General features: G+C 39.9%; 1 protein-coding gene across 2 annotated transcripts; it reads left to right on the forward strand.

Moving 5' to 3' along the window:
• The first annotated feature begins 2,806 nt into the window (after positions 1 to 2,806).
• LOC115041549 (mucin-15) lies at positions 2,807 to 13,025 on the forward strand. Of its 2 annotated transcripts, XM_029499078.1 has the most exons (5): positions 2,807 to 2,909; positions 3,535 to 3,634; positions 6,192 to 7,076; positions 10,239 to 10,409; positions 11,307 to 13,025. In XM_029499078.1, exons 3-5 carry the CDS (start codon positions 6,212 to 6,214, stop codon positions 11,426 to 11,428), a joined length of 1,158 nt encoding a protein of 385 aa, XP_029354938.1. In that variant the 5' UTR covers positions 2,807 to 2,909; positions 3,535 to 3,634; positions 6,192 to 6,211; the 3' UTR covers positions 11,429 to 13,025. The 2 variants fall into 2 exon arrangements, with proteins under 2 accessions (XP_029354938.1, XP_029354939.1); XM_029499079.1 differs by lacking the exon at positions 3,535 to 3,634 and having other exon boundaries at positions 2,810 to 2,909.
• The last annotated feature ends 14,832 nt before the right edge of the window (positions 13,026 to 27,857 follow it).

The following is a 27,857-nucleotide window of genomic DNA, read 5'->3' on the forward strand; positions in this document are numbered from 1 at the left end:
TGTGTGGCAATAATATGGAGAACAACACACGCCACAGTGCCACAGTATTGTCAGAGTAAAGTCTCAGGGGTTACCCTGGGGGGTGACGGAGGAAGTGGAAGCAGGCTTTCAGCAGATCATCTCTACCTGGGCTCTCATCCTGCAAGGGGCCACATTAATGTGCTGTTGGGAGCCTGGCTGAGGGTCAGAGGTCAGGTTTCAGCCGAGTGCAGACATGGGTATGCCCTGTCATGCAGAAGGCCTTTAGGAAGTATATATATGTATATATTATATCTACAGGCCTCTGCAACAAACTAACCTGGATGTTTATTTAGACAGAGGGTGTAAAATGTGCTTGACACGCACTGAATGGATCAAAGAATGAGGAATTTAAACGTTTCTGGCTCTGTAGGTGAGGTTTCTTTAGGACAACCTGCTCCCGGCCAGGTTATGTTCACAGACTCAGTTACCATAGTAACTGACTTAGAGTTTAAATTACCTCCCACTCTGAAACAGAAAACTCAGAGTTTCCCTCAGTTCAGTTAACAATCTCAGCACTAAACCCGCCTTCTGAAAAGGGCTCTATTGGTCCAGTTACCTGTTTTGTTTCTGTCACTACTTTTCTACCTCTGAAGTTAGCATGCTAAACAGGAAGTCCAGATCCTGAACACATAACACTTCATGAAGACACTTTATTACTTCTGCAATGGCAACCAAACCTCATGCAAAGACTGGTCAGTAAATGGCTAGTAATCTAAAACTATTTGTATTGCAAATATTCGGCAGCTCAGCACTGAAACAGTGGCTTTCATTGTGCACTCCTATATGACTTAATCACTTCTTTTTAACCAGAGCATAAACCTATTGCAGGCAACATCATATTCTCATCATAGATTAGTACCATCCTTTCTGTTATCTCCATTTCAGTGAAAGTCCTGACACATTTTCCACTGATGCTGAAGAAATCTGGTCCTCAAAGGAAAATTGACCTTACTATTTTACTTTAAAGCTAGAGAAGATTAAAGTGGAGTGTGCTTTCTCGTGCTAATTTGTATCCCAATCTTTACGCGTGTTCTGTTAATGACCTAAATAATTAATCCTAATACTTACACCTCCAGTTAAAGTGCGACATACCTGCCAGATATGAAGACAAAACTTTCCACACTCATATTTATCCTGCTGAGAACTAAGCGAAAAATGGCATAAAACTTGAATCAGTAGAAATGTGTCATATTGCTGTAATGGTGGTGGCTCTTTGTGGTGTATATATTCCAGATTTTAAAGTACCCTCACATTTTTCACTACTTTTGAAAACTTTTGTAATGCACTAAGGTCTGAAGCCTGTTTATCTCCTCTGCTTGGGATTTAGACATTTCTATTATTCACATCCCCAGTGAGGCTACATGATCCCATTAGCCACGTGAGATGCAAGGGACAAGCAGTGCACCCCTGTCAAAACCCCATTCATGACAGTACATCAACAGCTAGCCTCCAAACAATGACACCTTCACTGCGTTATTTCGACATCTCCTTTGATCAAATAAAAAGACTCTGGACATGCATGCGAATATTTTAGTTTGCAGGTATAGAATATATATAAAACAAACCTATGACAAAATTATATGTCTCTCCAGAATTGTTTCTGTTTTCAAGAGTCAAGCTTAAACAACACAATCACTCACTTACTGCAAACTGCAACCAAACCCAACCTGCTCCTTCATGTCCTCAGAATGAGCTCGGACTTTGTTGTCTTTCTGTGTGTGAGTTGTGCCGTGTGGTTTTAATGAGTAATTATTTTCTTCTTCGTCTTCTTTTTTCGGTTACACCTGTCGCCTAGTTTGGAAGGAATTTTCCTAAACTTTACCATGTTTGCTCATGAATCATGGAAATAATAAGCACATGATGCAATCAAATTTGTTCTAAAGGTGTTTTACATGGCTTTGTCTTGATTGTGATGCAGTCAAGAGGTTAATTTGTTGCATATGAATATGCATTTGACTCACGTGCAAATGAACAAGATGCATTCTGTGTATTGAAGGGAAATCGATGCTCATATCTAACTGGAGATGTGTTCAGGGATTGCTGACTTTGTGCCAATTGACTTGGTTTTCTAACAATTTACTGCAAGATTGTTCTTTTCTGATTCATTGAAAAAAAAAAAACAAAAAAAAAACAACAACAACAAATAAACAACACACTCCCTGTTGTTGACTCACTGACGCACGGCAGCATTGAGTGCTACTTAATCCTTCTCACTAGTCCACTTAAACAAACTCAGCCGCTGTGTGGCTCAGTTAACTGGGGAGCGAGACAAAAAAAAAACAATCCCCGCTCATTTGGTGCACAGTACCTGAGTGCTCACAAAGTCACACATCACTTTGTATCTCGATACAGACCAGAGACAAAGGCGTGGATGAAACCTGAGCATGCAAGCCTCCTTTCTGTTGTCATGACGACAACAGTCCGTTCCAGTGGTTGGAAAAACAAAACCAAACAGAGACCTCTGAGGACCTTTGGCTATAAGCTCCACCCACTTGGGAATTTCAGAGATCTAACCTGGCATCCAAATATTGATATAATCAACTGATTTGATTGGTGACGGAGAATTATATGTCTTAATGAATCAATGCTGCTCAAACCCCTCATCCCTCTCCCTAGTCTCTTGTCCAGTAGTTCATTTCCATCCCCGTCCTGTGGGGCTTTTTCCAGCCTGTAAGTGGATGCAGTTCAGGGTGTGTTGCGATTGCTGGCAGGTGTACAAGCAGGTTGAGCAGGTTGTTCCCTGAATGCCTCTCTGCTGGGCCCACCTCCCTCACTCCCTTGCTTCCCTCTCCAGGCCGACTGCTGAATCACTCTCGCCTGTTGGCAGCTCAGTCAAGAGATTTTGTTGCTTGTGCACCTGTTCTCATCTGATACAGCTTAATAACAAGGTAAGGATTTATTGAGGAAGGATTTAATCCTTTGTCTTCCATCATTTTCTCTGGATATATGTGAGGCTATGAATAGGATGGATGAATTTTTGTGTAGATATGTTTAATAAGATTTCAATCACTGTTGTATCTTTAAACTAAACCTGAAAAGGGACAAATCTCTTCTCAAGGGTTCTTTTAAAATCCACACTGAGATATATGAATTGTAAAACCTTTACAATATTTTTTGTATTCAATAACTGTAATATGAAGTTACAGTTTACGGTGAGGTGAACTTAAACTTGAAGAATGTAAAATGTTAGGGTTAAAAAAAAATCCTTCAACTTGCCTGTTTTTATTCCGGATTTCTCTTTTCAAAGAGTAAAATCAGAGTGTAAAGGACATAATTTCTTCTGTTCAGAATGTGAAAGGAAATATGAGTCCTTTGCTGCACACCAAAACATCACAACCATCATACACACATGCATTCTGTACCTTACACAACCTGAATCAGGGAATACATGCCAAGAGCCCTGAACCATGATGAATTATGAACCACTACAGTGTGTGAATTTGTTTGGTTAAGTCATGTGTGTGTGTGTGTGTGTGTGTGTGCGTGCGTCCGTGTGGAACTGGATCTCTGTAGAGTCACAGCTGGCAGAACTGTGGCGGCGATAGCTGATACAGACTCTGACAGACCAGCAGAGAGGAGCTCTTTTCAACAGACAGCTACTCTAAGTGCAAAGGTCAGATGTACCCCTCTTCCAGTTTCTATTGACCTCCTACAACAGATAAACTGGGCCAAATGATATCTATAACACGAGAGACTGCTGTAATTCCTGGAGACATGTGATGAGTTATTCCAAACAGTGTCATGACTGACGTCGACAGGCTGAGATTATACTACACAGGAAACACTGCTTCTTATATTCACCTCCATATGCTATTTGAACAGACAATGGTGATAGCAGCTGTCTCTGACAGAGATCAATTAATAAACACAATATCTTTGAGTTTTGAGTTTTTATGTGATCTTAAAATATATCCTCGCTGACTGTGACCTGACATATCACAAACAAAGCAGTGACTCTGCTGAGCATCCTGTTAAACTGGTTCTGCATTCATCGGAATAAAATGATCACTGTTATCATTATTTAGCAAAGTAGCATTATCGAACAAAACCTTAAATTAATTAATGGCAGCACTGCGACAGTGACATAGTGGTTAGCTATTGCCCAACAATAGGGTTGCGGGGCCAATTCCCAGGCCTGGGGCCTTTCTGTATGGAGTTCTCCCTGTGCCTGTGTGGGTTTCTCTCACCGTCCAAAGACGTCATGTTCGGGTTAACTGGTGACTCTAACATGTCCGTAGCTCTGAGTGTGAGTGGTTGTTGGTCTCTGTCTGTCTCCGCGTGTTGGCCCTGTGAAGGACTGTCCGGGGTGTACACCGCCCTCACCCAGTGTAAGCTGGGATTGGCTCCAGCAACCACCGAAACACTGAAACAGATAAGTGGTTGAAAATGGATGAATGACTGATCCTTAAATTGATATATTCAAGAATATAATGGGAGAAAAATGCACCGCAAATGTCACAATGACAACCTGATCTTTCAGTGACTCTGAAAAATGCTTCTCCATTTAATTTCCTTGTTGAAGTGGAAGTAAAGCCATTGGTATGCGGTGGCAATGTTTCTACTCAAAAAATCAGGGTGTAAAACAGTTTTTCTATTCATGATATCCTCATGTTTTTATAATTTCAACTTTGTGAGAGACAGTTGGATTTTTTTTTTTTCTGTCTCTCTGTCTGGTTGGTTGACAGCTTTATCCCATGATTATTAGCTGCTGTTTCTATGGCAATAGTGTCTGTCAGAGGAACAAATTATAACTGCAGTAATAACTGTGTGCTTTAATGTTGCAGCCATGAAAGAAATACACATCTCTATAATTTACAGTGAGATACACAAAAAGAAACACAATCTAAAAGTGAATTGATTTAAACTGCTGAATGCAATGTCAGGTCTCTGTAAACTATAATTTCAGCTCCTGCTCTCCATAGGCATTGCAGGCAACAGAAGTTTAAGCTCTATAATTGGATGCTTCCACCAAATTCTTCACATTTTGATTGAAAGGTCATGGTTCGACTTGTAATGATTGGATCCCATATAGTTATATTGAGAAACTGGACCTGGTTGTAGTCACTGGTTTCACTGTCGGCTTGTTGAAAAAAAAAAAAAAGTTTCTAAGTCAACAGTTGCTCAGATAATTTAACATATCATCAGCAAATATGATTGAAATCAACACACTAAGTGTTCGCCGGAATATGCATTAAAAAAAAAAGACAAACTAACTTCAACACCATATCCACTTACACACTTCTCTGGGAGGTCTGAACTCCATTACATGATCTTCATTCAATTTTCTATTCAGTTTTCACAGCAGACAACAACAAAAAAATGATAACACAGAATAACACAGCTTGCAGATAGAAATATTTTATAGAAATAATAACAATAACACTCTGGTGTTAACTTTTGAGGCAACGTGGGAAAAATTTTTCCATTTGCACATCTATAGTCTCATGACAATGCAGCAAACCTGATATAGTTAAGAAGACCATGTGATATGAAGGCCGGCTTCCAAACAAGTGAGGAAGTGCTCTATAACTGTTCAAAGTTGTCATTGTTAAACAAACACACATTATTATTAGAATTACTGATATTCATTCATTCATTCATCTTCAACCACTTACCCATTTCCAGGTTGCGGGGGGTGCTGGAACCAATCCCAGCTCACACTGGGTGAGGGCAGGTCGTCCTGGACAGGTCACCAGTCCAACACAGGACCGACACACAGAGACCTACGGACAATTTAGAGTCACCAGTTAACATAAACATGATGTCTTTGGACGGTGGGAGGAAACCCACGCAGGCACAGGGAGAACATGGAAACTCCACGCAAAAAGGCCCCGGGCCGGGAACCAAACCCACAACCTCCTTCTTCTGAGGGGCAGGAGCGCTAACCACTATACTGCCATGCTTCCCAGAATTATTGATATAAACAACTGAATTGTGTAAAAGAATATCACAGTCATGCAATATAATCACCAAGATATGAAGTTGATAACAAGTTGGCAAACAATCATTTCCCTCCGCCTACTATGACATAATCTGTAATAATTGGCCATTACACACACCATTACTGTCATGCTGGCCAGACGGGAGTCAGCACCTGCTTCGAAAACAGCAAGGGATTGTTTTCTTTTCAAGAAATAAAATGATGTTTTGTGCTCTCTCCTGTGTTTCAGAGTGAAACCAAGGGGGGAAAATGGGACTGTATCTAAAAAGCACAGCATGCTTCCTCCTGATTGTACATGCCTTTCACCTGGCATCACTCCAAGATTCAACAAACTCTCCGAGGCCTACAATCCCTAAAAACTGGCTCCGTGGTGAACTTGCCAAAAATACAGCTGGAAAGCCAAATGCTGCAGATCCTGAGGAGACTGAGCACAATCTGGAAGGTGCTGGAAATAACGATGACAGTGGCACAGCATCAGGCACCATGCTAATATTTAATACAGACGGATCTGAAGAGGACCTATCAGGCCAGGAAAAGGGTGAAAATAACACATCTGAAGATTTGAATGTTGTTGCTCCCGCAATGCCTCCCAGTTTTCCAAATGATACAACCATGCCGCCTGAATTGCCAGATGCCACAACTTCTCCAAATAATAAAACGTCTCTAAATACAACAATTGTAGAGGCCACAAACTCAAGTAACATCAACCTGACAAAAGCTGACAAGGAGCCAACAACAGCCCCTCAAACCTCCACCACACAACAAAACTCCACCAGCTTTCCAGATTTCTCCAATCGCACTGATTCTGAGGCAACAACTACCTTGGCCCCGGGGAGCAGCGCTACTCAAACATCCACGACAGAACCACAGGAAGACACAGGGTTACCCAACAGCACAACGCCTGCCAGCACAACGTCTGCCAACACAACGCCTGCGACAAACACAACAAAACCAGAAATGAACGAGGCGCCCACCACGTCTTCATCTACTCCAGTGTTTCGCCCTGACATTACAGGGTTCGGCCCAGTCACTTTCACTACTGCTGCACCCACCACACCTGAGAAGGCCAATAAGACAGGCATCGATGCCACCTCAGGGAGCAGCTCTGAGAGAGGTAGTGCTACCGTTTCAGGTGTCACACTTTTCTATGTCCACAAAACTCTTCTGTGTCTTCCAAATAGGTTATCATGACTTTAGAGACAGATACAGAGAGAGAGAAAAAAATCACATTTATGTACAATGTCCAGGCCCTCTGGACCGATGTGTCTAAGGAGGCTTGAAAGATGTCAGCTACAAGCCTTCAAAAACTTGGTTTTGAGGTGATACTGTGCCCCAACACTCAGGCGCACCTATATCACTTGCTTTTTTCCAACCTTTCCCTGACCCACATTTGCCTCCGTGTATTTTCCCACTGGCAGAGGACAAATGCCTTTTCTTTCAAAGGAAAAGGTTAGGTTACAGGCAATATCAATGTGGCTACTATGAGTGAAGGGATCTGTAACAACCACCCTCTCAGCACAGGACAATGCAACAGTGTTTTAGGAGCTAAGAAAAACTGAAAAGGAGGTCAAAGAAACTTCTACTGCATTTGTGAAAGGGTGTGAGACAAGTTTGTTTCTGACCACGAAATCAAGTAGACAAGACTATAAATTCATGTGCAAAAAAATATTTGTGGGCGAGCTTATTACTGACATGATGGCAGGACGAGAGCAGAGGTCCTTGGAAAGCTGGTGCAGGGTTGAGATTTAAATGAAAGTCACACACATGGACAGATGGGACAACAGGATGTAACACTAACAGATGACGGCAATAAACAGTGAGGAAGTAGTTGTGAAACTGTGGGCAACACACACAGGAAAAAAAAAAAAAAAAAACCTGGCCAAGAGTAACCATGACAGGCACAGTGTGTGCTCTGATTGGTACAAAAGCAGAGATGTCTGAGGACAGGTACAGGATTTAGGTATACGAGACTATGAGGACTATGAGGTAGCTTTGCTTTTGATGATATCAGTAAATAAAAAAATGAACTTGCTTCTCGACCTTACAAGAGCAGGGTACTATACAATTGTTACAATGACAGCAGTGTTTGACAACACTCATCTTATTTTATTATAATTAGAAGGCGATTAGGAGTCCAGAGCCATATGAGCAGCTGTGTGAGGCTGCACTCAGGCACAGGGATGCTTTGGGTTAAATGCTAACATCAGCATGTGGCAGTGTTAAAATGTTAAACTCAAAGCACAGCTGAGGCTGATGGAAATGTCATCAGCGCTGCAGATATTTAATCAGAAAGCAAAGCATACAGCAGGACAACTTTGACCTAGTGATGGTGTGAGATGAAAGGTCAGGCCATCACCAAAGCCACAGCTATCCATCCTGTGATGGGCATAAATATCACCGCTGACGTTTTATGATCATCCAACAGTTGTTGAGGAATTCCAGCCAAGACCATAAATGTCAACCTCGTGGTGGTACAGGAACTAACGTCAGGGGAACATCACAAGCAGAGAGCCAAGAATGCAATGACAATCAGGGGTCAACTTCTTTCTTGTTTCTTTTAGCTTGTTTAATGAAAGCTGCCAATACATTTACCAGAGGAGAGAGTACAAACTTTCCCTGTAGTGGCAGTATAATGTGGCATTAAACTAAAATAGGTACTTAGAGTAAATGTACTTAACTTCTTTCCACTACTGCCAATACACTTGGCCCAACAGAACAAAGCTAATATCAAAGAGGTAAAAAACACACTTAGACAACATGGCACTACAAAACTATACAAATTAAATAGTAAACTCTATATTGAAGTAAAAATCCATTTTGATGACAGTTAATCTTACTTTGTCTCACTGATCGTGACTCCTGAGTTTGCAAAATGTGTTAATATGACATTTTATATTAGATTTTTTTATAATGAAATCTCAGCTCAGAACTTGAGGCAAAAGTTAGGAACTAGAAAAAAAAATGGGAAGTATGTTTCCATATTTACTCAATTACAGGTAATAAGGGTATACTAATGTTTCAATCTCTCGTTGTTTTCGAGGGCGCCAAGTTGGAATCAGCAAATCAGATGCTTAAATCCCCCTGTAAATTGAACCATGCCCCAGAGAACACAGATATGTGCACCAGATTTGATTAAATGCAAATTCAACCCACCCAATGCAAGCTGACCTATATCAGATCAAAGTGTTAGACCAATCAACAGGCTAACATCACAATCCTTGGAGCCATGTCAACAATATGACTAACTCATGTTAATGAATTCAGGGATTTAAATCAAGGTACTGTACTGTACTCATTTGCCAGCATTCATGGAAAAACTGGATAAGCTGACCACATCTATACTCGAAACATTTTCCTAGCAAGAACAAGAGACATGACTAAAGCACCAAAAACACATTCACGATATATATAATACTGCGTTTTATTTATAACAACTTTCAAAAGACGTGGGAAAGCAGCATAAAAAAGAAGTGGAAAGGGCTGTATGAAAAAAAAGGTCTTTTGATTAAGTTTGCCTCAGGTTAAGGGTAAATTGATCCAAGCAAGTGGGTAAATTGAGCCATTTGTAGATAAACAGGGCCACTGAATTTTTCATGTGTGAGCGCTGATAAAATACAAATGGAGCATTTCAATGTCAAAAGCTGCTGAAGACAGCTCTGTCACTTTTTTTTCTCTCCATTGTTCTTCCCCTGAATAGGCTGACAGAAAAACGTCACATAATTAATTGAAACACTTTTTGTTGTAACAGGAAAAGTTATAAAAGTATAGCCAACCTCATTTACGGTAGCTTTTATTACTAAGTAAGTTATATTTTTTAACAGCTTAGTTGCACTTAAGGCAACTCACAGCTCATGAGTGCAGCTAGCAATTATGTCAGTGGTATATTTAAACATCAATTACTGCTTTATGTAAGTGAGCCACTGTCATAGTGATGCATAATGGGAACTGAAGCAGCCTAATGATCAGTCACATTTAACCCTATTGAGAGGAGCACAGGCTGCTGCCTTGAAATATTCAAATATATTCAAAAAATGATCTTGATTGTGGCATGTTAATTGCATTAATTATCACAAATTAATCAAATCTATACAGATGATTGTCTGGGACGCGTGTTTATACAAAGTGCTGGCACCAGAAACACAATTCCACAACACATTCCAGCCATAATTATCCAACAATTACCCCTCAAAGACAGCAGTAGATCAAAATATTTTATTGTTGACAAATCATTAATCACTGTCTCCCATTCTCTTGACCCCATTTTACTCCAATGAAGGCTTGGCATCAGATTCAACCAAGAAAAAGAGGAATGGAGCGTGGGGGGCCGTGCTGGGAACAGCAGTGGCTGTGTCCGTGGTGGGACTGGTGGCCTATATCATCCTGAAAAGGAAGCAGCAGAAAGGTTTCTCTCACAGGAAACTAGTTGATGAGTTTCCTTCAGATCCAGGTTTGTAATTTTTTTTAAAGCACCCCGTGAAGTACATTTTACGCATTATTAGAATTTTTTTTAAAGCCATTTAAACACAGGATATTTAATCACACTCTGATTTCTGGATGACGATGGATTTAGGGCTGTGAAGCTTAAACTGGCAAACTTTTCAAATTAAAAAAAAAAACCTCTCATGAAGGTGGGCAGTTGACTGCAACCTCAAACCAAAACACTGAAATTAAAACGCTGAATATAATGAGGGAGTCACTCACTCAGGCTCAGTCATGATTGCTTATGATTGCTCGCTAGTTAAATTTTTTTTGACAAAAGGTCTTATAAACAACCCCCCTGAAAAACTGCAGCGTCATTTTACACCTTACTTTTTTATTGCATTATACATGAGTTGCATTGTTTAGATGTGCTAACAGTGTCACTGTTAAGGTAGCTGGCTGCAGCCTTCTACTAAATATACAGAAGTGAAAGTGGTATTGATCTTCTCATCCAACTCTAAGTGTGTTTCCCAAGTGTCAGAGTTTCCTCCTCCACCCCCTCTCTCTGTGTTTCTACCATTCCCTGCACTATCCTGCTTTCATACGGCAATCTTATACACTATAAGATCTTTTATATTTACTTTGCAAAATATCAGAGGTCCCATTTTATGCATACATTCTAAAACGCTGAAACGAGAAGTCTGACAAGTTTCGTGCATTAAGATGCAAAAATAAATGTTGTATTGAAATAGTAAGTATAGTAAGTAAGACCTTTCAGTAAGTGTTAAGATGCAAGAAAAACAAAGAAACAAACCAAGCAAAGATAGAAAAATCCAGCATTAACAAGAAACTCTTGACCTGTTTGGACAGGTCAGAATGTGCTTCAGTGGTTTAAGTATTAAATGTCAACTTGTCTGATTTCCAGTTCTCAGATTAGAGAACAGTGAACCACTGGACTTGGACTTTGGTGGTGTGGCTTATTACAACGCAGGACTCCAGGGGGACAACATCCAAATGACCAACTTCCCAGGACAACATCGAAACTAAAACCCACTCATGAGACCAAGCTCCCTTCAAAGGGCCTTTTATTTCTGGCATTTGATAGTCAGCTGCTGACGTAGAGATTTTCTGCTAAATTTATGGATAGGTATCCCAAAGAAATTTGTGTCTATCTGTTGTCAGCCACCACAAATGACACTTAAGTGAGATTAAACATCACATTGAGTAGATTTATTGCACCGAAATCACTGACGGCAATCTATCTAAAGTGCACTGCCACAGCCAATAATAACTCTGCCATTTATGTAAGTTGCCAAAGGGGGAAAAAAAAAACAAAACATCTTAATGAGTATCCTTTGCAGTAAATGAAGCATGTTGAAAATTCACATTTGTTATAACCTTTGAAATCTTTTTAATAAAGGTGAACTCGAAGCTACAAATTCTGTTACAAAACAAGTAAAATAAAGCATTCGTATATAATCTGATCTGAGAAATATAGGAAAGAAACTAGAATGTGATTGTAAAATATAACTTTGCGACAAAATTCTGAAGCCATGGTCAACAATAACATTATCCACATCAGCTATTACCTGCTGTTATGGCATAAGGAAGGCATAAGAAATCAAATTTTAACAGCACTTTCAGATATTCCAAAACTGGCAGTCACAGCCAGAGAGAGAAAGACTGAGAAGTCAACCGACAAACCAAAGACTTGAATTTGTTTTTCTGCATCAGTGAGGGAGGTAGTGGGAGGCTGGGTACTGTTTAGTTATTCATAGACTGAGGTTTTGGTATTCAGGAAGGGAGCTGGGTGTTTGGTCTTAGCACTTGGTCGTAGCAACAGCTATGTCATCATAATACACTTCTTAAGTTTTCTGAACTACGGCTGTCCAAACAGAGACTTGAGCTTCCTACCTTGGAGACGTACACAGATTTTACCCTCTGCATACTGAGATGAAAAATACAACATATTTTATGGGAAATGTAATTTTTTTTTTTCACCTATCTTTGCCTTAACTTTGAGTGACAACCACAACAAAGGAGAGTGTCTCTTACAGTGTGTTTGGATGAGGAGGCATTGATTAACTCCACTTTTTTGTCCTTATTTGTATATATATGCCTTTGTAGATCAAAATCCAACAATGTTTCAGCATTGCTCATGTTTAAACTTTCTTACTTTTCTATGTTAAAAATGAGACTTTTATTGTACATATGCAGAAAATACATACGGTTTCCTGTTCCATTTTATTCCTTCGCTCATTGTTTCCTGAATGCAGACTGTGTTCGATCAACATACGCCATCATTATACTAGAAATGTGCCTGTGTTCAGTAACAATAACTCTGAGTTGTTGCTATTTTGTTTTTTTTGGGGGGGGGGGTGAGGTTGGATGGTTCGGTGGGAAGCTCAGCGGGTCTGCTTCCTTCCTCACTTTAATCACTAAAATTGATCAATGTGAGAAGCACTTGTGTTGCGCTGTTAAAGAATCGCAGGATTCAAGGCAGACTTGTTCACTCGTAAATGTTACCACTTCTTGTACAAAGTTATGGGACTTGATGAGACCCCCCAGGAGGGGTCGCCTGTGTTTTGAAGATGATCTAATATGTGTACACACACATTCAGTATTAAGGACATATTGTGGCAAATGTGGGTGTCTCTCATTTGTTACAAAAACCTGCCTTTTGGAGCGATTGTGTCTGTTTTTAATTAAGCACAACAATTTGGGATGTGATTGTTTGCCACTGCGCTGAAATCAATTAACTGACGCCTTGCTGAAGAATGCACATATTTCAGCAGGGGGTTTGGCAGGTTAATTTACAGCTCTAGCTGAGCCAAATTAATTTCAATGAAATTGAATGATTGCTATCTAAAGGCAGCCTATATCAAATTTATTACTGGCTAAATTCAAATAAATTTTCTTCAAGCTAACTCGCCGGAAATGAGTTTAACCTGCATGCCCAGTCTGCTGTAAGAACCCAAATCACTGTCTCCTAATCAAATGAGGCTCAATAACAATTAAATGGCCAACAGTGCATGATGCGCTGATCCTGTGATTTTAGATTGAAAATAATTTCACAGTGGAAGATGAAGGTAAGAGAACAGGGGGACAGAATCTGGGGAAACAATCATAAGGGACACATTTTTCCAAAAGCAAATATGAAATCAATTAAAATGGAATAAAGATTAAAATGCATTTTCACCATGACACAAACATATATGGAATATTTTCCTTCTGGATTTGATATATGTTCTTGTTTTGACATAACTGAATTCACTGAAAGTTATTCTTATAAGTTATAGGTTTTTGCCCTTTCCATCAACCTTGCATTGGTGCACTCCAGGAGGTGTGAATAAATTTTTCATGCCCATATTGGATTGGAATATTTGCGTGGGTGGGGAATCTGAATAGTTCTCTTGAATTATCACATTCACAGTTGAATTATCAAGCAGACTACCTGAAATTGTCATTTTGATTTCTTCTCCAGGTTTCCAGTTTGCTCTTATCTATGATCCCTATATTATGAGGTAATATATGGGGTATTGTGATTACAGGAAAACCTGCTGCTACAGCTGCTGCTGTGATTTTTGATCACCTGCACAGCACTGTGTGCATGAGCTGCTGATGACTCTGCAGTACTGAGATAGCATGAATGAACATTCAATGGAAATGTACAATTTTGGCAAGTACAGATTGGTCTTTTAAAGGGACAGCTTAGCCTTTTCTGATATATGGGTATTTACTTCCATGCTAAATCAAGGTGTACAACAAATTAATATGCAAGTTGCACATTATCTGCTGGATTGAAACATGACTCTGACATTTAGTTTGAGCATGGAGCAAGATATTTTATTTTAGCTTAGCACAAAGACAGGAAACCATGTCTAAAATCATATGAACATCAAAACCTCTAAAGCTTTCAAAACACATCTTACTGGTTTGACATGTTCAAACATAGCTTTACATTTGAAAAATTGAAAAGTCAGCTGTCTTGTTTGTTGCATGTACAATCATGTTGTGCCATTTTCAATTCCAGGTTGCTCCCCTCTCAATCCAGGATCACTTGAGCTGAGCCAGATTGATTGTCTGAGCAGCCGCCTCTACACTTACTGGATGTTTCCTAACTTCTCTCATTTAAGAATAATGGAGGCCACTGTGCTCCTGGGAAAGGTTTTTTATAACCTTTCCCCAGCTCTGCAGTCAGTTTCCTCCGCCTTAGGGCTTGTTTTTTCTTTATCTTAGAGATGATCAAGAGATACCCCATACCAGAACTACGTTTCAAGTGTCACAGCATTCATTCATCATTTTCAACTTCTAATCAGTCAATGTCACAGGGGATGCTGGAGCCAATCACAGCTGACAATTTGAGCGAGGGCAGGATGCCAGTCTATGTCATAGCAGTCTGAATCTGAATTTTTAATGTGGTATTTCAGCTGTTACTTTTAGTACATTAGCAAAACATTTTACTGAAATAGAATAGTTGACGACATCAGTACCACTGTTATGTCTATGAAGCTTACGCAAAGGGGGCATTTGGCTTATCTTAACATATAAAAAGCTAAAAACAGGGGTAAAGGCTCCTTTAAAGCTTCAACACTGAGACATAGCACTTGTGAGGATCTTTCGAGGAGCAGAGTGGAATAATAATACAAAACTTATCAATTATTGTTAATGATAAAATAATTTGAACTGTGATAATCAAACCACAGTTTAAACTTCTCTCAGAAGGTTAAAAGTGTGCAGGTGTATTTAGAATTATTGAGATTACATTCCAGTTTAATTGGACAACCTAAGTAAGGGCAATCTCACCAGGGATTTCACTAATTGAGCATGATCTTCCCAAAAGTATGCTAAATCAACATATTAAATGTGTGCTTGGGGGTGATTGAAGGAATTGTTTTGCATTTTAAAAGTACACCTAAGCCCTGTTGTGACTGCAGTGACATTAAAGAGATGGAACGTATTTAAAAGTTAACACAACAAGATATGACAGTGAGACGGAGAAATAAGGCCAAAAAGCAGGTTAACATTCTCCTTCTGTCACTGTCTCGCTGCACAGGTCACTTGGTCTCTGCAGCTTATACATTACCCATTTCTCTGACAGGGTCTGTCAGTGATTTTTCCACACTGGTTGCTGCAGCTGTTGGGTCATGGGGGTGGATTTGAAAGGTTAGCATCTTCCTCTGGTATAGCCCATTCCAGAAGAGATAAACAAATATGAAAGGTTTCCAAATATACACATGAAACAGGGAAGTCATATTTACAAAAGAAAAATAATTACTAAAATTCCAGGAAGTGCTATCAATTACACAAATTTAGAAACCTGTAAACTTGTGGAACATGGTCCATTTTTTAACTGTGAACTTTATTCCCTTCAGGCACAGCTGGCGGGTAAAGAACAGTTTGACTTTTGCTAAGCATTTACTTCACCCAGCTCTGCTGACATTAAACTTTCATTTAATGAGACCATGTGACTATAAACACAGATTATGATTTTGGGACACTTTCCTATAAAAGCCAAGATTAATGTCCTGGCTGAGTGTGGCACCATGCTGAGCCCAATATGAACAAAAGGCCATTAATAAATGCCAGTTAAAAATGCAATAAAAAGTTGAAGTGGGGAACAGAATTACTTACAGTTACATTAAAGTCCTGTATAAACCATGGGTTCATATGTGACTGTGGGTGGGGGGGGGGGGGGGGTATTAAAGTGATGAGTAAGCAGAAGGAGGATTTCAAGGAGGATTTCAAAGAAGGGCAGAGCTGGCGATAATGTAAGGTCAGCATGAGCATAAGAATGATAAGAAACAATAAAATGAAGAAAACTATGAAGCACAGCAGGTTTATTTATAAAACGCAACTCCACCAAAATGCACTTTAAAGTACTTTGTGGGAGTATTGAAATGCATGAAACACAGATAGTGAATAAACAACAACTACTTTGAATAGATAAAGTTTGGGCGGCTAGCCAATGTGGTAATGAGAACTATAGCCTCCAAACCGACCTTTTATGGAACCCTAAACCAAACGCATGATCTTATTAAGAGAAATAACGGCAAAATAAATACATAAAAATTGTGGCATGAAAAATATCTATACATTTAAGTAAGGCCAAGCAATTACATGATATTAAGGTTTTAAGTTCTTCATATGACAGGTGTCCAGCAGTTGTCAGCCACTTTGTTGTGAGGTTCAACCATTAGTGTCTGAATATGTGATAATATAAATCCTGTGAATATAGCCTTACCCAGACTTGGAAAGAGAACCAAGAATGGGCTTATATATAAAACAACAATGGCTGCTCAATTAGGAGAGACAGAGTGCCAACCAAATCTTGCATAAAAGGTACAGTTATATGTGTCTTCTCAATCCGGTAAAAGGCTGACAGGCCACATAATGAAGCCTAGGAGCAAAGATAATGACTAAATGCTTTCATCAAACCCATATAATCAATCAGGCATGAGGCTGATAGGACAGGATAATTGAGGAAATGTTTCTTCTGAACATCAGTACATTATTTTTACCTGCTTTTTCAGGGTAGGTTGGACCAGGTTGCACACAATGAAATTTTAATTATTAGCAAAGGCTAGCTAAAGCACGCTGTGGTCTGGATACTTGGCGTGGGTGTCAGCTTGTTGCCGAGGAGACGACTTGATTCATTTCCATTTGCTCTGAGAGAGGAGAGTGTCTGTGAGGGATTCAAGCTAATGTGGACTGAATTTCCCTGGAGTGACCAAAGCAGAGATCATTTTTTTTTGCCGTTACAGAGGTCAGCTTTGCATTTTCACATTAAAACAAACAAAGCCAGCAAACTGCCACAACAGTGTGTAATTAGATAACTCAAACAGAAACACAGGCGCGACATGTGACATAACAGTGTCACATTTTTTTTTTTTTACACATAAGTGGCTGAGGCAGTACGTCACTCAGATGTCTTGTAAAAGAGGCCAGTGAAGTTGCAGGACTGCCAATTCCGCAATAATAATAATAATAAAATAGAATGATACATATTCAGGCTGCTGAATGCCTTTCATGTTTACTGACATAAAATTAATTCATGAATGATGTAAAGCTGTGGCCTTGGCTATTAGAGAGTGGTTTGAAGACATGTTGAAGAAAAAGAAATTCCAAAATGTTCAGAGCTTTCGGTGCAATTTGTTTCTTGAGTTAATTTCACCACAAACTGGCTGAAACTTCATGTTCATAATACAAACATAGAGCAGTATCTATCGTCTAATCGAATCCTTAACAAGAAACCAAATAAAGTTATTCCTCAAACTGTCATGCTCTTGCTTTAACATTAAAACACTCGCACTATTCATGCCAAAAAGCAGCATCTAAGGAGGGGCTGGAGTGGCTGAGAGAGCTGAGGAAGCAAGTGGGATTGGTATTAGCGTATAACTGAATAAGAAGTGAGAAGAGTCAGGCTCTGACAGCTGATTAAACTTCTGAATGCATCACAGTGCAGTTATCAGTTACACTGATATGCTGCATCTGCCATATCCACTTAAAGGACATGTGTAAATGTAGCTATTTCTACATAACCTCCATTATGAGTAACTGTGAGTAATTCATATGAATATGAATTCAGAAACAAACACTCCTTTGCTCACCAAGAGCTGTCTGCTGTGGTGGAAAACAGTGCCAGTACTTGTCTCTAAAACGTCTTCTACTGCTGCAGCCTCCAATCTTCCCCAAAGAAATGATCCTTCTCAGAGGTCGTATTATAAATCTTCTTTTGCGAACAATTTAATTTAAATGATGATGCTGATTATATGCCAGTGATGCCAGAGCTAATTACAACCAAGCCATGACAGGTTTTGGATTTTTTCTTTTTTTTTTTAAAACCTTGAGGTGCTTGATGGACGAACATCAGCTATCAGCTTTAAGAAATTAAAAAAATAAAATAATGAGATGAGGTGAGAGACTGAGCCGAGCTGTACTCTAATATTATCGAAGACATTATCCTGCATTGATTAGATCCATCTGAGTGTGAATAGATAAACAGGAGATAAAAGCAACCTTCCTCATTATAGACATGGTTCTGGTGAGACTGTGGGCGTCCCTCACTTGTAAAAATGTGTCCATCTAATTTACACCTTGTAATGAATCAATGTGAGTTCAGTTGTGAGAATGCGGTTGTCAGTTGTGTTGATTTGCTGCTGGCTCAGAGCTTGGGCACTTCTATTCTTTTATGTCTTGTCCTTCTGACAATGCTTTTTTTTTTCTGGCAGATGAACAAGAAAAAGAATACAGAGTAAAACAACAGATGGTTTGTGCCATTCAAAGAGCCTCCTCAACAAATTGCTTTCCCACTCTGTTCCCACCCTGTTGGCATGGATGTACACGCACCCACCCAGTCATAAACATACACAGGCAGCCTGACACACACAAGATCTGAGGCATGAAAACTGCAACGCAGACAAAAAATTTGCCTCAGGTCCTCTTCAACTCTGCTCCTCTCCTCAGAGGCAAAGCTGAGGCCTGTACCCGTAAGCTGCTGTAAAAATCTTGTTTTTTAATCTTTGAACTAAGACATTTAGGATTTTGGGACGATGCACAGATACTTCTGTGGGGACATGTGCCTCCTCCACCATATTTCTCGCTGTATGATGTCATAAAGACAAACTTGGGGAAGGGAACAGATTTGCATTTCTTTGAGAGGTTTTAAGTTAGACAGTTTGGCCCTGCAGCAAAGAACATTTCTCAGCAAAGGAGAATTAGATCCTCGTATTGGCCCTAACCAAATGTGATGCATGGAGAAGGCACATACCTCAGCATCTCGTGAACTGGTCAATGAAAAATGCGGCACAGTATCGTACAGAGCAAACTCACTGGGGAAAATGTAGAGCAAAAGTAATCAATTATAACACCTCCCACTACATTCCCTTTACGGAGGCCCCTTGATTATTTCAGGGAATTAGCTATCGATCACCTAAGAGAATCAGCGGGACAGCCACCAGCCAGCTAGCCAGTCAGCAATGCTTACGTTTACTACACCTGCTCGGCTGCAGATCAGCAGGGGAATGCTGGTTAAGCACTTGGCACGTCCCACATTGCACCTGCCTTAAGATGACAGGGGAAGAATGCAGAAATTAACAGGTACTACGTATGAGAAGCAAAGCAGGCAGGCTCAAATCAGGGTCGACAAATATCGAGGAGAGATGAAAATCTCAAGCCATATGCACTCTGGTAGATTCTCTGCACTCTACCAGTTCATTATCACCATTATCATCCAGGATGTCTACATTCATGTCACAGCGAGCGGCCACAGAGGTCACTCATTAAGAGAATACACTGTGTTTTAGACAAGTGCTCTTGCTGAACAATTTGCAACAATCTACAACTTCATGTGAAGACACTGCCATCCTGAACACATCCCATTACTTGCCCAGCCAAGCCTCTGTAAGTATGCACCAGAAATCTCTGTTTTCGATGGTTTATATATATATAGTCGTTGAGGAAACACATGATCATGACTGTTAATAATGATAATGAAGAAGACATGGAGAGTGCTTAAAATGAAGCCTTGCAAAGACAATGTATGCAGAAGACAGCATTAGTGACTGAGACTTCAGGAACAGGAAGTCTGTTCACACACAATATCAAACTTTGCCTTGTGTAAGCGGGCCACTGAAGGTAAGTTAAGCTCCAGCGCTGATTTTGTGAATACCAAAGCACTTTGTCTTCATTTTGTATTTTCTGTCATTAAAGATTAGTGGTTTTTAAGCACTTTCTCCTGGGTGCTAATTATGTAAAACTACATTTGATGGTCAATTAATAATTTAATTCATTTTGCATTAAGGCTGTTTCAAATGACGACATGTATCATGTATTTTATTAAATACAGTTACTTGTGATGAGCTACAGAGCGTCAACCCTCAACTAACCTTCTGTGTCTTCTGGTCTGTTGCTCTGGTTTGGTATTTGGTGACAATGAAGTCTTAGCTGCACTTATTTTTCTGCATATTCAGACCAGAAAGTGGGGAAGCAAAAGTGATTGTGCTGTAGATGGTGATGCTTAAAGCTATTTGTTGACTTGTTATCTGATTTTAAAAATAATTTGTTACATTGAACAAACAAAAACACATACTGCATATGCATACTATTCATAATAGCCTACTTTCCCATCATATAGCAAGAAACAACATAGCAAATGCAAAATCCTTCTCTGCTGGGGACCCTCTGGATCGCTCTTCTACTGTAAAGGTCAGCACTGCTGAGAGAGCTGGCGGCTGATCAACAGTACATGTGTGCACCAGAGCTCATCAAAGTCTAACTATATGCAAAACCATTGTCTAAAATTATTCTGTAAGGAAAAGCCTCCAATGAATCCATCCATTGTGTGATACTGCCCTAGTGCCATAGAGAGTATCAGCTAAGAACCAGATACTTTTTCTTAGGAGTTGTCTGAGAACAAAGCTGAGCTATAATGAGAAGGAATGTTCGACTTATATTTTTCAAAAACAGGACCCCTACAGGACGTACATACCTGTAGTGAAAAGCAACAATTCTGACCTGCATATTTACTGTAACAACATTTAAAGCTGAAGGTAGAAGGGTTTCATCTTTTTCTGACCCCACTGTCCGAAAACTGATCAGTGCAGCCATAATCATGTTCAAGGCCCAAGATGCTTTGTGATGGAATTTCTGAGAGTCCCTTGCAGGAATGTGTGACAGCCACCATTTATCATTAAAATGCCAAAAACTCATCTTGTGTTGGAGACGCCTGCATACAAAACAGTCTGAGCTGTTTGCGAGCAGCCACTGCAGCAACTGCTGACGCTATGTGATGAAAAAGTGTAGCCTTGTATATAACATGAGCAGCTGCATCTAATTTGAGTTGAGATTGTTTTATTTTGAAAATCATCCTTCTGTATCCAGGCCACAGAGCATATGATAAACATTAATGCAGCCTCTACCATAAATGGTTAGTGACAAGATTTATCTTCCATATAAGGCCGGCCCCGAATGAGTGGAAATAAATACGCACTTTTATTGAGGTCCTCATGTGGTTTGAGGCACCTCAGAGTTAACAATCGGTGTTCACACCCTGTTCCAACTGATAATTGATGTCCTGCATTATTAGCTCCTTTCAGTGCCATTAAGAGATCCGGTGTCAGTCACTTAGTGTGTGTCCGGGTCCCAGTGCTCCCATGGTGCATATCATGCAGTGGATGAGCAGAGGAGCTGATTAAAATCTGTGACAGCCCAGTGCACCGAGGACACTCACAGATATTTGGGTCCTGCAATGCAGAGGATGATACTCATTTTTCCTTTCTCTTGCTGTCATCAAACCAATCACACCATGTTTTCGACTTTTTTCCCCACTGAAACCCAAAAGATGGGGAGAGAAATATCTTTGAAGGAGTTCAGAGTGGGAAGTGAGAGGCAGAAGCTATTTTGGTGAGAAAAAGACTTAAGACAGGTATATCTAGACACGCAGGCAAACACCAGAGCAATTTTTCTTGGGACAAGATGTGATTACGTGCTACATTACAATGTGACTCATTACTGCTTACGGCAAATTAATTACATGCCTCTTGGCTGAACTAAATTAAAAACTGCTTGGTTGTGAAACTCAACAGAAAGAGTGATGAAAAAGGCTACATCTGGCAATTAACACTGTAAAAACTGGTGGGAAGGTGGGAAGAAAAACAAAAGGTGCTGTTAGTTAGATGCTGTCATTTACTTACTTTTTGAAAAAGATGTAGGCAAAATTACTGATAGCTGTCATTCTTTCCCAATTTTTCCGACTTTTGCCATCAAGTGCTGATGAAAATCACAACACTATGTGTCAGGTCATGATGCTCAGACGATGACCTGAAAGATGATAAAATAGTCAGTTAAACCAGCATGTGTGATAATCATTGGTTATCACTACATGCAAAGGTTTTTTTTCTCACTGACAGCTCAAATGTGTTACAGGGACACACATATATATGTACAGCTGTAACAATTCCAAATGTTGTTACACAATTAATTGTCTCATAAATAATTGCAATTAACAATATAATTGTCAATTTCCGTCCAATTTTTCAAATACTGTTTTCATTATCCAAGTCCAGTAGTCATCACTATTTGTAAAACTACTGTCCAAAATAGTCATCACCACTTCTTGACTTGCATTTTTACCCAGCTATCTCTCCCTAGTCATTTTAGTTTATATGAATATGTATACATACAAGTGCCAACAACTAATATTTTAAATAATAATAATAATAATAATAATAATATAGTACTCTGAAAAAAGGGTATGGGGGTGGTGGGCGATAAAAAAAAGAATATTTGTCAGGCAGATTTTGGGCCAGAAACACTCCCATGTTCAGTTTCTTGAGGCTGGACCTCACTGGGCTTGCAGTGGTGCCAGTTGTGCTGAACATTCGCTGTCACGTTTATGTTTCGTCTGCTGGCTGAGAAACTCCGCTATGCCTAGCTGCTGGGAGGGGCCATCCTCTGATGCAGGGGCACTGATCGATTTGTTTAATTGGGATTTTGTCACAATTGGTTGTGCATTTTTTAGCATTTTTTACTGCGACCGTTTTCTTACATAGCCAGCAAATCGCCTCTTCCAGATTTGCGGGCTCTCCCCTCTGTTTTGGCTTGAAACCAAAATAATCCCACAAAGGAGAAGTTGTACTACGTTCAGAAATCTCCATCTTGTGCCTCGTTTTCCAAATTCTGTGTCAAAATGATGCTATAGCTGAAAGCAGTTGGGCTTGCAGACCTACAACGAAAACCGCGATTACGTCAAAAAAAATAAAAATAAAATAAAAAATCGCAGTTAGACAATTAAGAAGTAATTGTTATAGGCCTATATATATATATATATATATATAAACACACACACACACTGTATATATATATATATATATGGAGTTTGTTAGTTCCTCTTTTCTCTGCTAGAGAATGTTATGTAATGTTATCAGCCAACTCTCACTTTAGAATCTGGTACCATAGCCTCCCTTACATTTACTTAAACTGTGTCAACAAATTAGCTACAAGTTAGCTGCCAAAATAAGTGCCTGGTGTGCAGGTGACACTGAGGCCAAACTCACATGTGCCCATACATCACTTTGTCAATGAAATACATGTACTTGAGGTCAATACATTGGCATACTGAACAGCATTGTAGCTGAGCAATCAGTACAATGAAGGACACATCCTGGTGGCAATTTACCTAAAATTTGGTGTGTAACACATTTATGGTCCTCAGTACTGGTGAGAGTTTCAGAGCAAGTGCATTAAATGCCCATAAACACTCATGGATTATTTGAGGCGTGCCTTCAGGACAGTGTGCCAATTTAAACAAAAATGTTCAAAAGGACACAAGACTCAGATCCGTCAAACGTCATTTTAAAATTACATCATATACTTAATACAGCATTTATAATAGTGGCAGGGAAAAACTTCCTGTAAGAGGCAGAAACCTTGGGCAGAACCAGGCACAGGGTGAGCGGCCATCTGCTTGATGGCTAAAAATAACTGCAAGATTCCTAACAGTAGGACTGGAGGCCAAGGTAATGCCATCCAGAGAAATGACATTATCAGTTAAAGCTTGACTTAGCTACTTCGGCACTGGGTCCATATGTCTGTATCACACACCTGTGTGTGGTGGCCAGGAAATACAAGCAAATCCTTGGCACTACCTGCATATCTTAAATTATGGTCTACACAAACATGGAAAAACATAAACTGCTTTAACTAATAATCCATAAATTATTCTAATGTTTTTAAACTTCACTGCCCCAACAGCCTGGCTTTTACAGCTACAGCGGCATTGAACACTGTATGTCAATAGACACAGAGCTACCTGCTGCACTCAAAACCACAACTGTTCAGGGGACTGTCTCAAAACACACAACACATAGGGCTGAAAAGGGCACTGCACACTGACATGAATCCAGACACAGTGAAGGAAGCATCGTGATTGGGGTTGCTTTGATACTTTGGGGCCTGGACAGCTTACCGTTATAGAAGGGATTATGACTTGCCAAGTTTATTAGGAAATCCAGCAGGATAATGTCGTGGTGTAGGTGTAGTAGCTGGGTGATGCAGCAGAACAATGACCCCAAACATCGAAGTTAATCCACAACACAATGGCCTTAAAAGGAGAAATCCTGCCTCTGGAGTGGCCCTTTCAGAGCCTGGACCTTGAAATGATTGAGATGCTGAAGAATTACCTCAAGAGGGCTGTAACTAATAGGCACCAGAAGAATATGGCTGAACTGAAGCTGTTCTGGAAAGAAGCTTTTGTTGGGGCTATTGCTGCTACAGGACGTCCATGTTTTCCATCACCCCTGTGACTGTGTAATGGGTGTGGTTAATAAAAACAAGCAAGATTAACATTGCTTCTCTAGTATGCTAACTAACGCTAATTAACAGCCTCATCCATGGTTTTCCCTCCCCACACGAGGACATGTTTGATGCTATAAATTGCACGATAGCAACTTATTGCTTTCGAGCAAGTTGAATTTTCTGGGATTTTAGCTCAATATACGGACAGAAGAGTCGGCTATGTTAATGGAGTTCTGGAGGTTAGGTCTGCGTATTTATGATTCTCATGGAGACATCCTGCTATATTTGTCACGCTGACCGTTAGGGCGTGCTACACGCACCCAACAAAACTTACTATCTGTACTTTCCTAGGTCATGTAAATGTTGTTGATGTAGGTCAGCAGGAAAGAAATACTTCCACACCGGTGACTTGAGTTAAACAGGAGTTAAACTTCAATATCAGCCGTTGTCATGGTGCCTTCTAACTGGCTGATGATTCAAGTTAAAGGACGTGATGTTGACTTGACGCACTTCAACGCGTCTGTGTTTCCCCCCCTATGGGACATGACATAGGGGGCGTTGATACATCCTTGATTACACCTTTGATTTCTGTCATTTTTGTCATTTCAATCGATATCCAATTTACGAGAGTTTTGACACCCGTAATAGTGGATACACTCGATAGTTTATGGACTTTGATAAAGACAAAGCCTCCTCCTGTTTGTCTCATGGAAGAAGAGAAAATCACATGCTCATTTTTCACACCAGTGTAGCAGAGACTTTGTATCTAAATCTGTATCCATCTCTTTGTGTGCTTTGCTTATCCAGCCATTGGTACACTGCTGTGAAGAGAGAGTCTGTTTCTGCCGGATTGTACAAGCTTTCTCAAAGACATTTTATCACCATGGCAACCAGAGCATCAAATTTGGTTTTTGGATATCAAGATGAAAACAGCACAAGAATAAAACACAAACATGTGTGCTGAGTATGAACTGTGCTTACGGCAAGAGACGATTTAAGCAAAATGCTTTCACAAGACTGTTGTTGCGTCATGGGTTTTATTCAAGTCCTGAGACAAATTTGTACTAAGTGTGCCAAGCTTTCCATTTTGTTTACAATTTGATAATTGAGTGTGCCTTAAGCAAGTCATGTTTGCGCTTCTTCAATCCCAATGCTTTTATTTTCACTATCAGAGAGAGCAATGGTATTAGACTATTCAGCTAAACCAAGGATTACATCCAAGGACAGGAAACTGTCTTTAACAAACCAGCACAAGAAAATTATGTCTTTTAATAATGTGTGCAACCACAATATGGCTATTTAAAGTTAAGTAAAATCAAATTTACAGTTTCTAAGCAAGCAATAACTGAAGGCCTACCACAGGATGCAAAACTTCACTGCCCCAGCAGCCTGACCTTTAGAGCGCTACCTAAAGGCCACACTTGCTACAGTGGTATTGAACACAGCACATAAATAGATACAATGCTACCCTAAATCTCCCGCTCATTTTCTACCGCTTATCCGTTTCATGTCACAGCGGGGATGGAGCCATCCCAGCTAACATTCCTGGACAGGTCACCAGTCCATCACAGGGCCAACAGAGATGGACCAACAACCACTCATACTCACACTCAGACCTACGGACAATTTAGAGTCAACAGTTAACCCAAACACGATGTCTTTGGACAATAGGAGGAAACCGGAGTACCTGGAGGATACCCACACAAGCACGGGCGAACTCCACATAGAACCCGCAACCTTCTTGCTGCAAGCCAACAGTGCTAACAACTATGCCGCCGTGCTGTCTGCTACCTTAAATGATTTCTTATTAAGGCAATCTTCCCCAGATAGCCACTTTTTACGGCAAATTATTCAAACAGCACAGAAGCCCAGCTGTCTAAATAATTAAATTTTATCGTGACAGCAGCACGTCTTCCCCTCTGGCTTGAACTTCCTGTTGAACTCTTGACAGGGAATCATCTTATAATTGCTGTATGATGGATTGCGGGCATGTAAGTACCAGCAAACATGCTCTGCCTATATTGGTTTAAATTGGTCTGTCTTGGATGACTTGTATGAAGCTCCAAAGGGGAGGAGAGGTTGAATTACACAGACAGATTCTGCACAGGAAAGACAGAGTACATTAGTACAAAAAAGGCGGGGACCGTTTGGATATGAACATCATTCCATATATTTGTCTATTGCAGTCTTAGCAAAAGGAATTACATTTTCCCTTTCTGAAGAAACAGCTGCTGTGCCATATTTCCTCTGTGAGGATCAATAAAAGAACACACTGTCTTTTTTATATATAAAAAAAAATTATATTGTAAAATACTTTTCAAATAATATATTTGAAAAGCAATACATTTAGTGATGTAAATTCAGACACAGAAAAGGTAATGAAAAACCTTATTATGTGAGAAAAACATTCAGTGTGATTCACAATAAGAACAGAATTTAATATTTTGATTCTGTTAGTGAAATATTTTTACTTTCTTGTACATCTGTGTCTGCACTATGGACACAATGGCCCTCATCCATCATTCTCCATCAAACTGCTGATGCTCCTTTTTCTGTCCACACGTTAATTCTTTAGTGATGGGAAGATGGGTTTTTCTCACTTGTAATGTAAGATGCATGTATTTGCATTTTATAACACCATGCTTTTTCCATGGAAATTTCAGGAGCCTGCTCTGTTGTACTTCATAACACAGCTTTGAAGTTGCAAGGCAGGCAGCAAAGTTATTAGACCACTACACCTTCATTCATCAATTTGATATGACTAAGGCATATCCCATCTGGCACTCGACGGTGCACTGCATGATCATATTTTATTTTAATTTGTTTTTTTAACTGTTTTTTTTTTATTGCTTTTATTAAGACAGTAAGTGACAGAAGAGCCAACAGGAAGCAGAGAGAGAGAAAAAGGTGAATGACATGCAGCACATGTCCTTGAGTCCAACCCGGGACACTCCAGTAATGTGGCAAGCACACTAACCACTTGACCATCCACGCTGATCTGGATGGGCCTCCTTGAAAGCAAACACATGGTTTGCTGCTGGATAACAGCTCAAACAAGAGAGTGAAAACACTAAAGTAAAGGTATTTAAATTTGTTTAACCTGAACATTTAGCCCAGTCAACCTACAGTCTATGCAGACAATGAGGACAGGCAGTGACCATTGAATTAATGCTGCATTGTC

This window comes from Echeneis naucrates, chromosome 3, assembly GCF_900963305.1.
Source record: "Echeneis naucrates chromosome 3, fEcheNa1.1, whole genome shotgun sequence".
NCBI lineage: Eukaryota > Metazoa > Chordata > Actinopteri > Carangiformes > Echeneidae > Echeneis > Echeneis naucrates.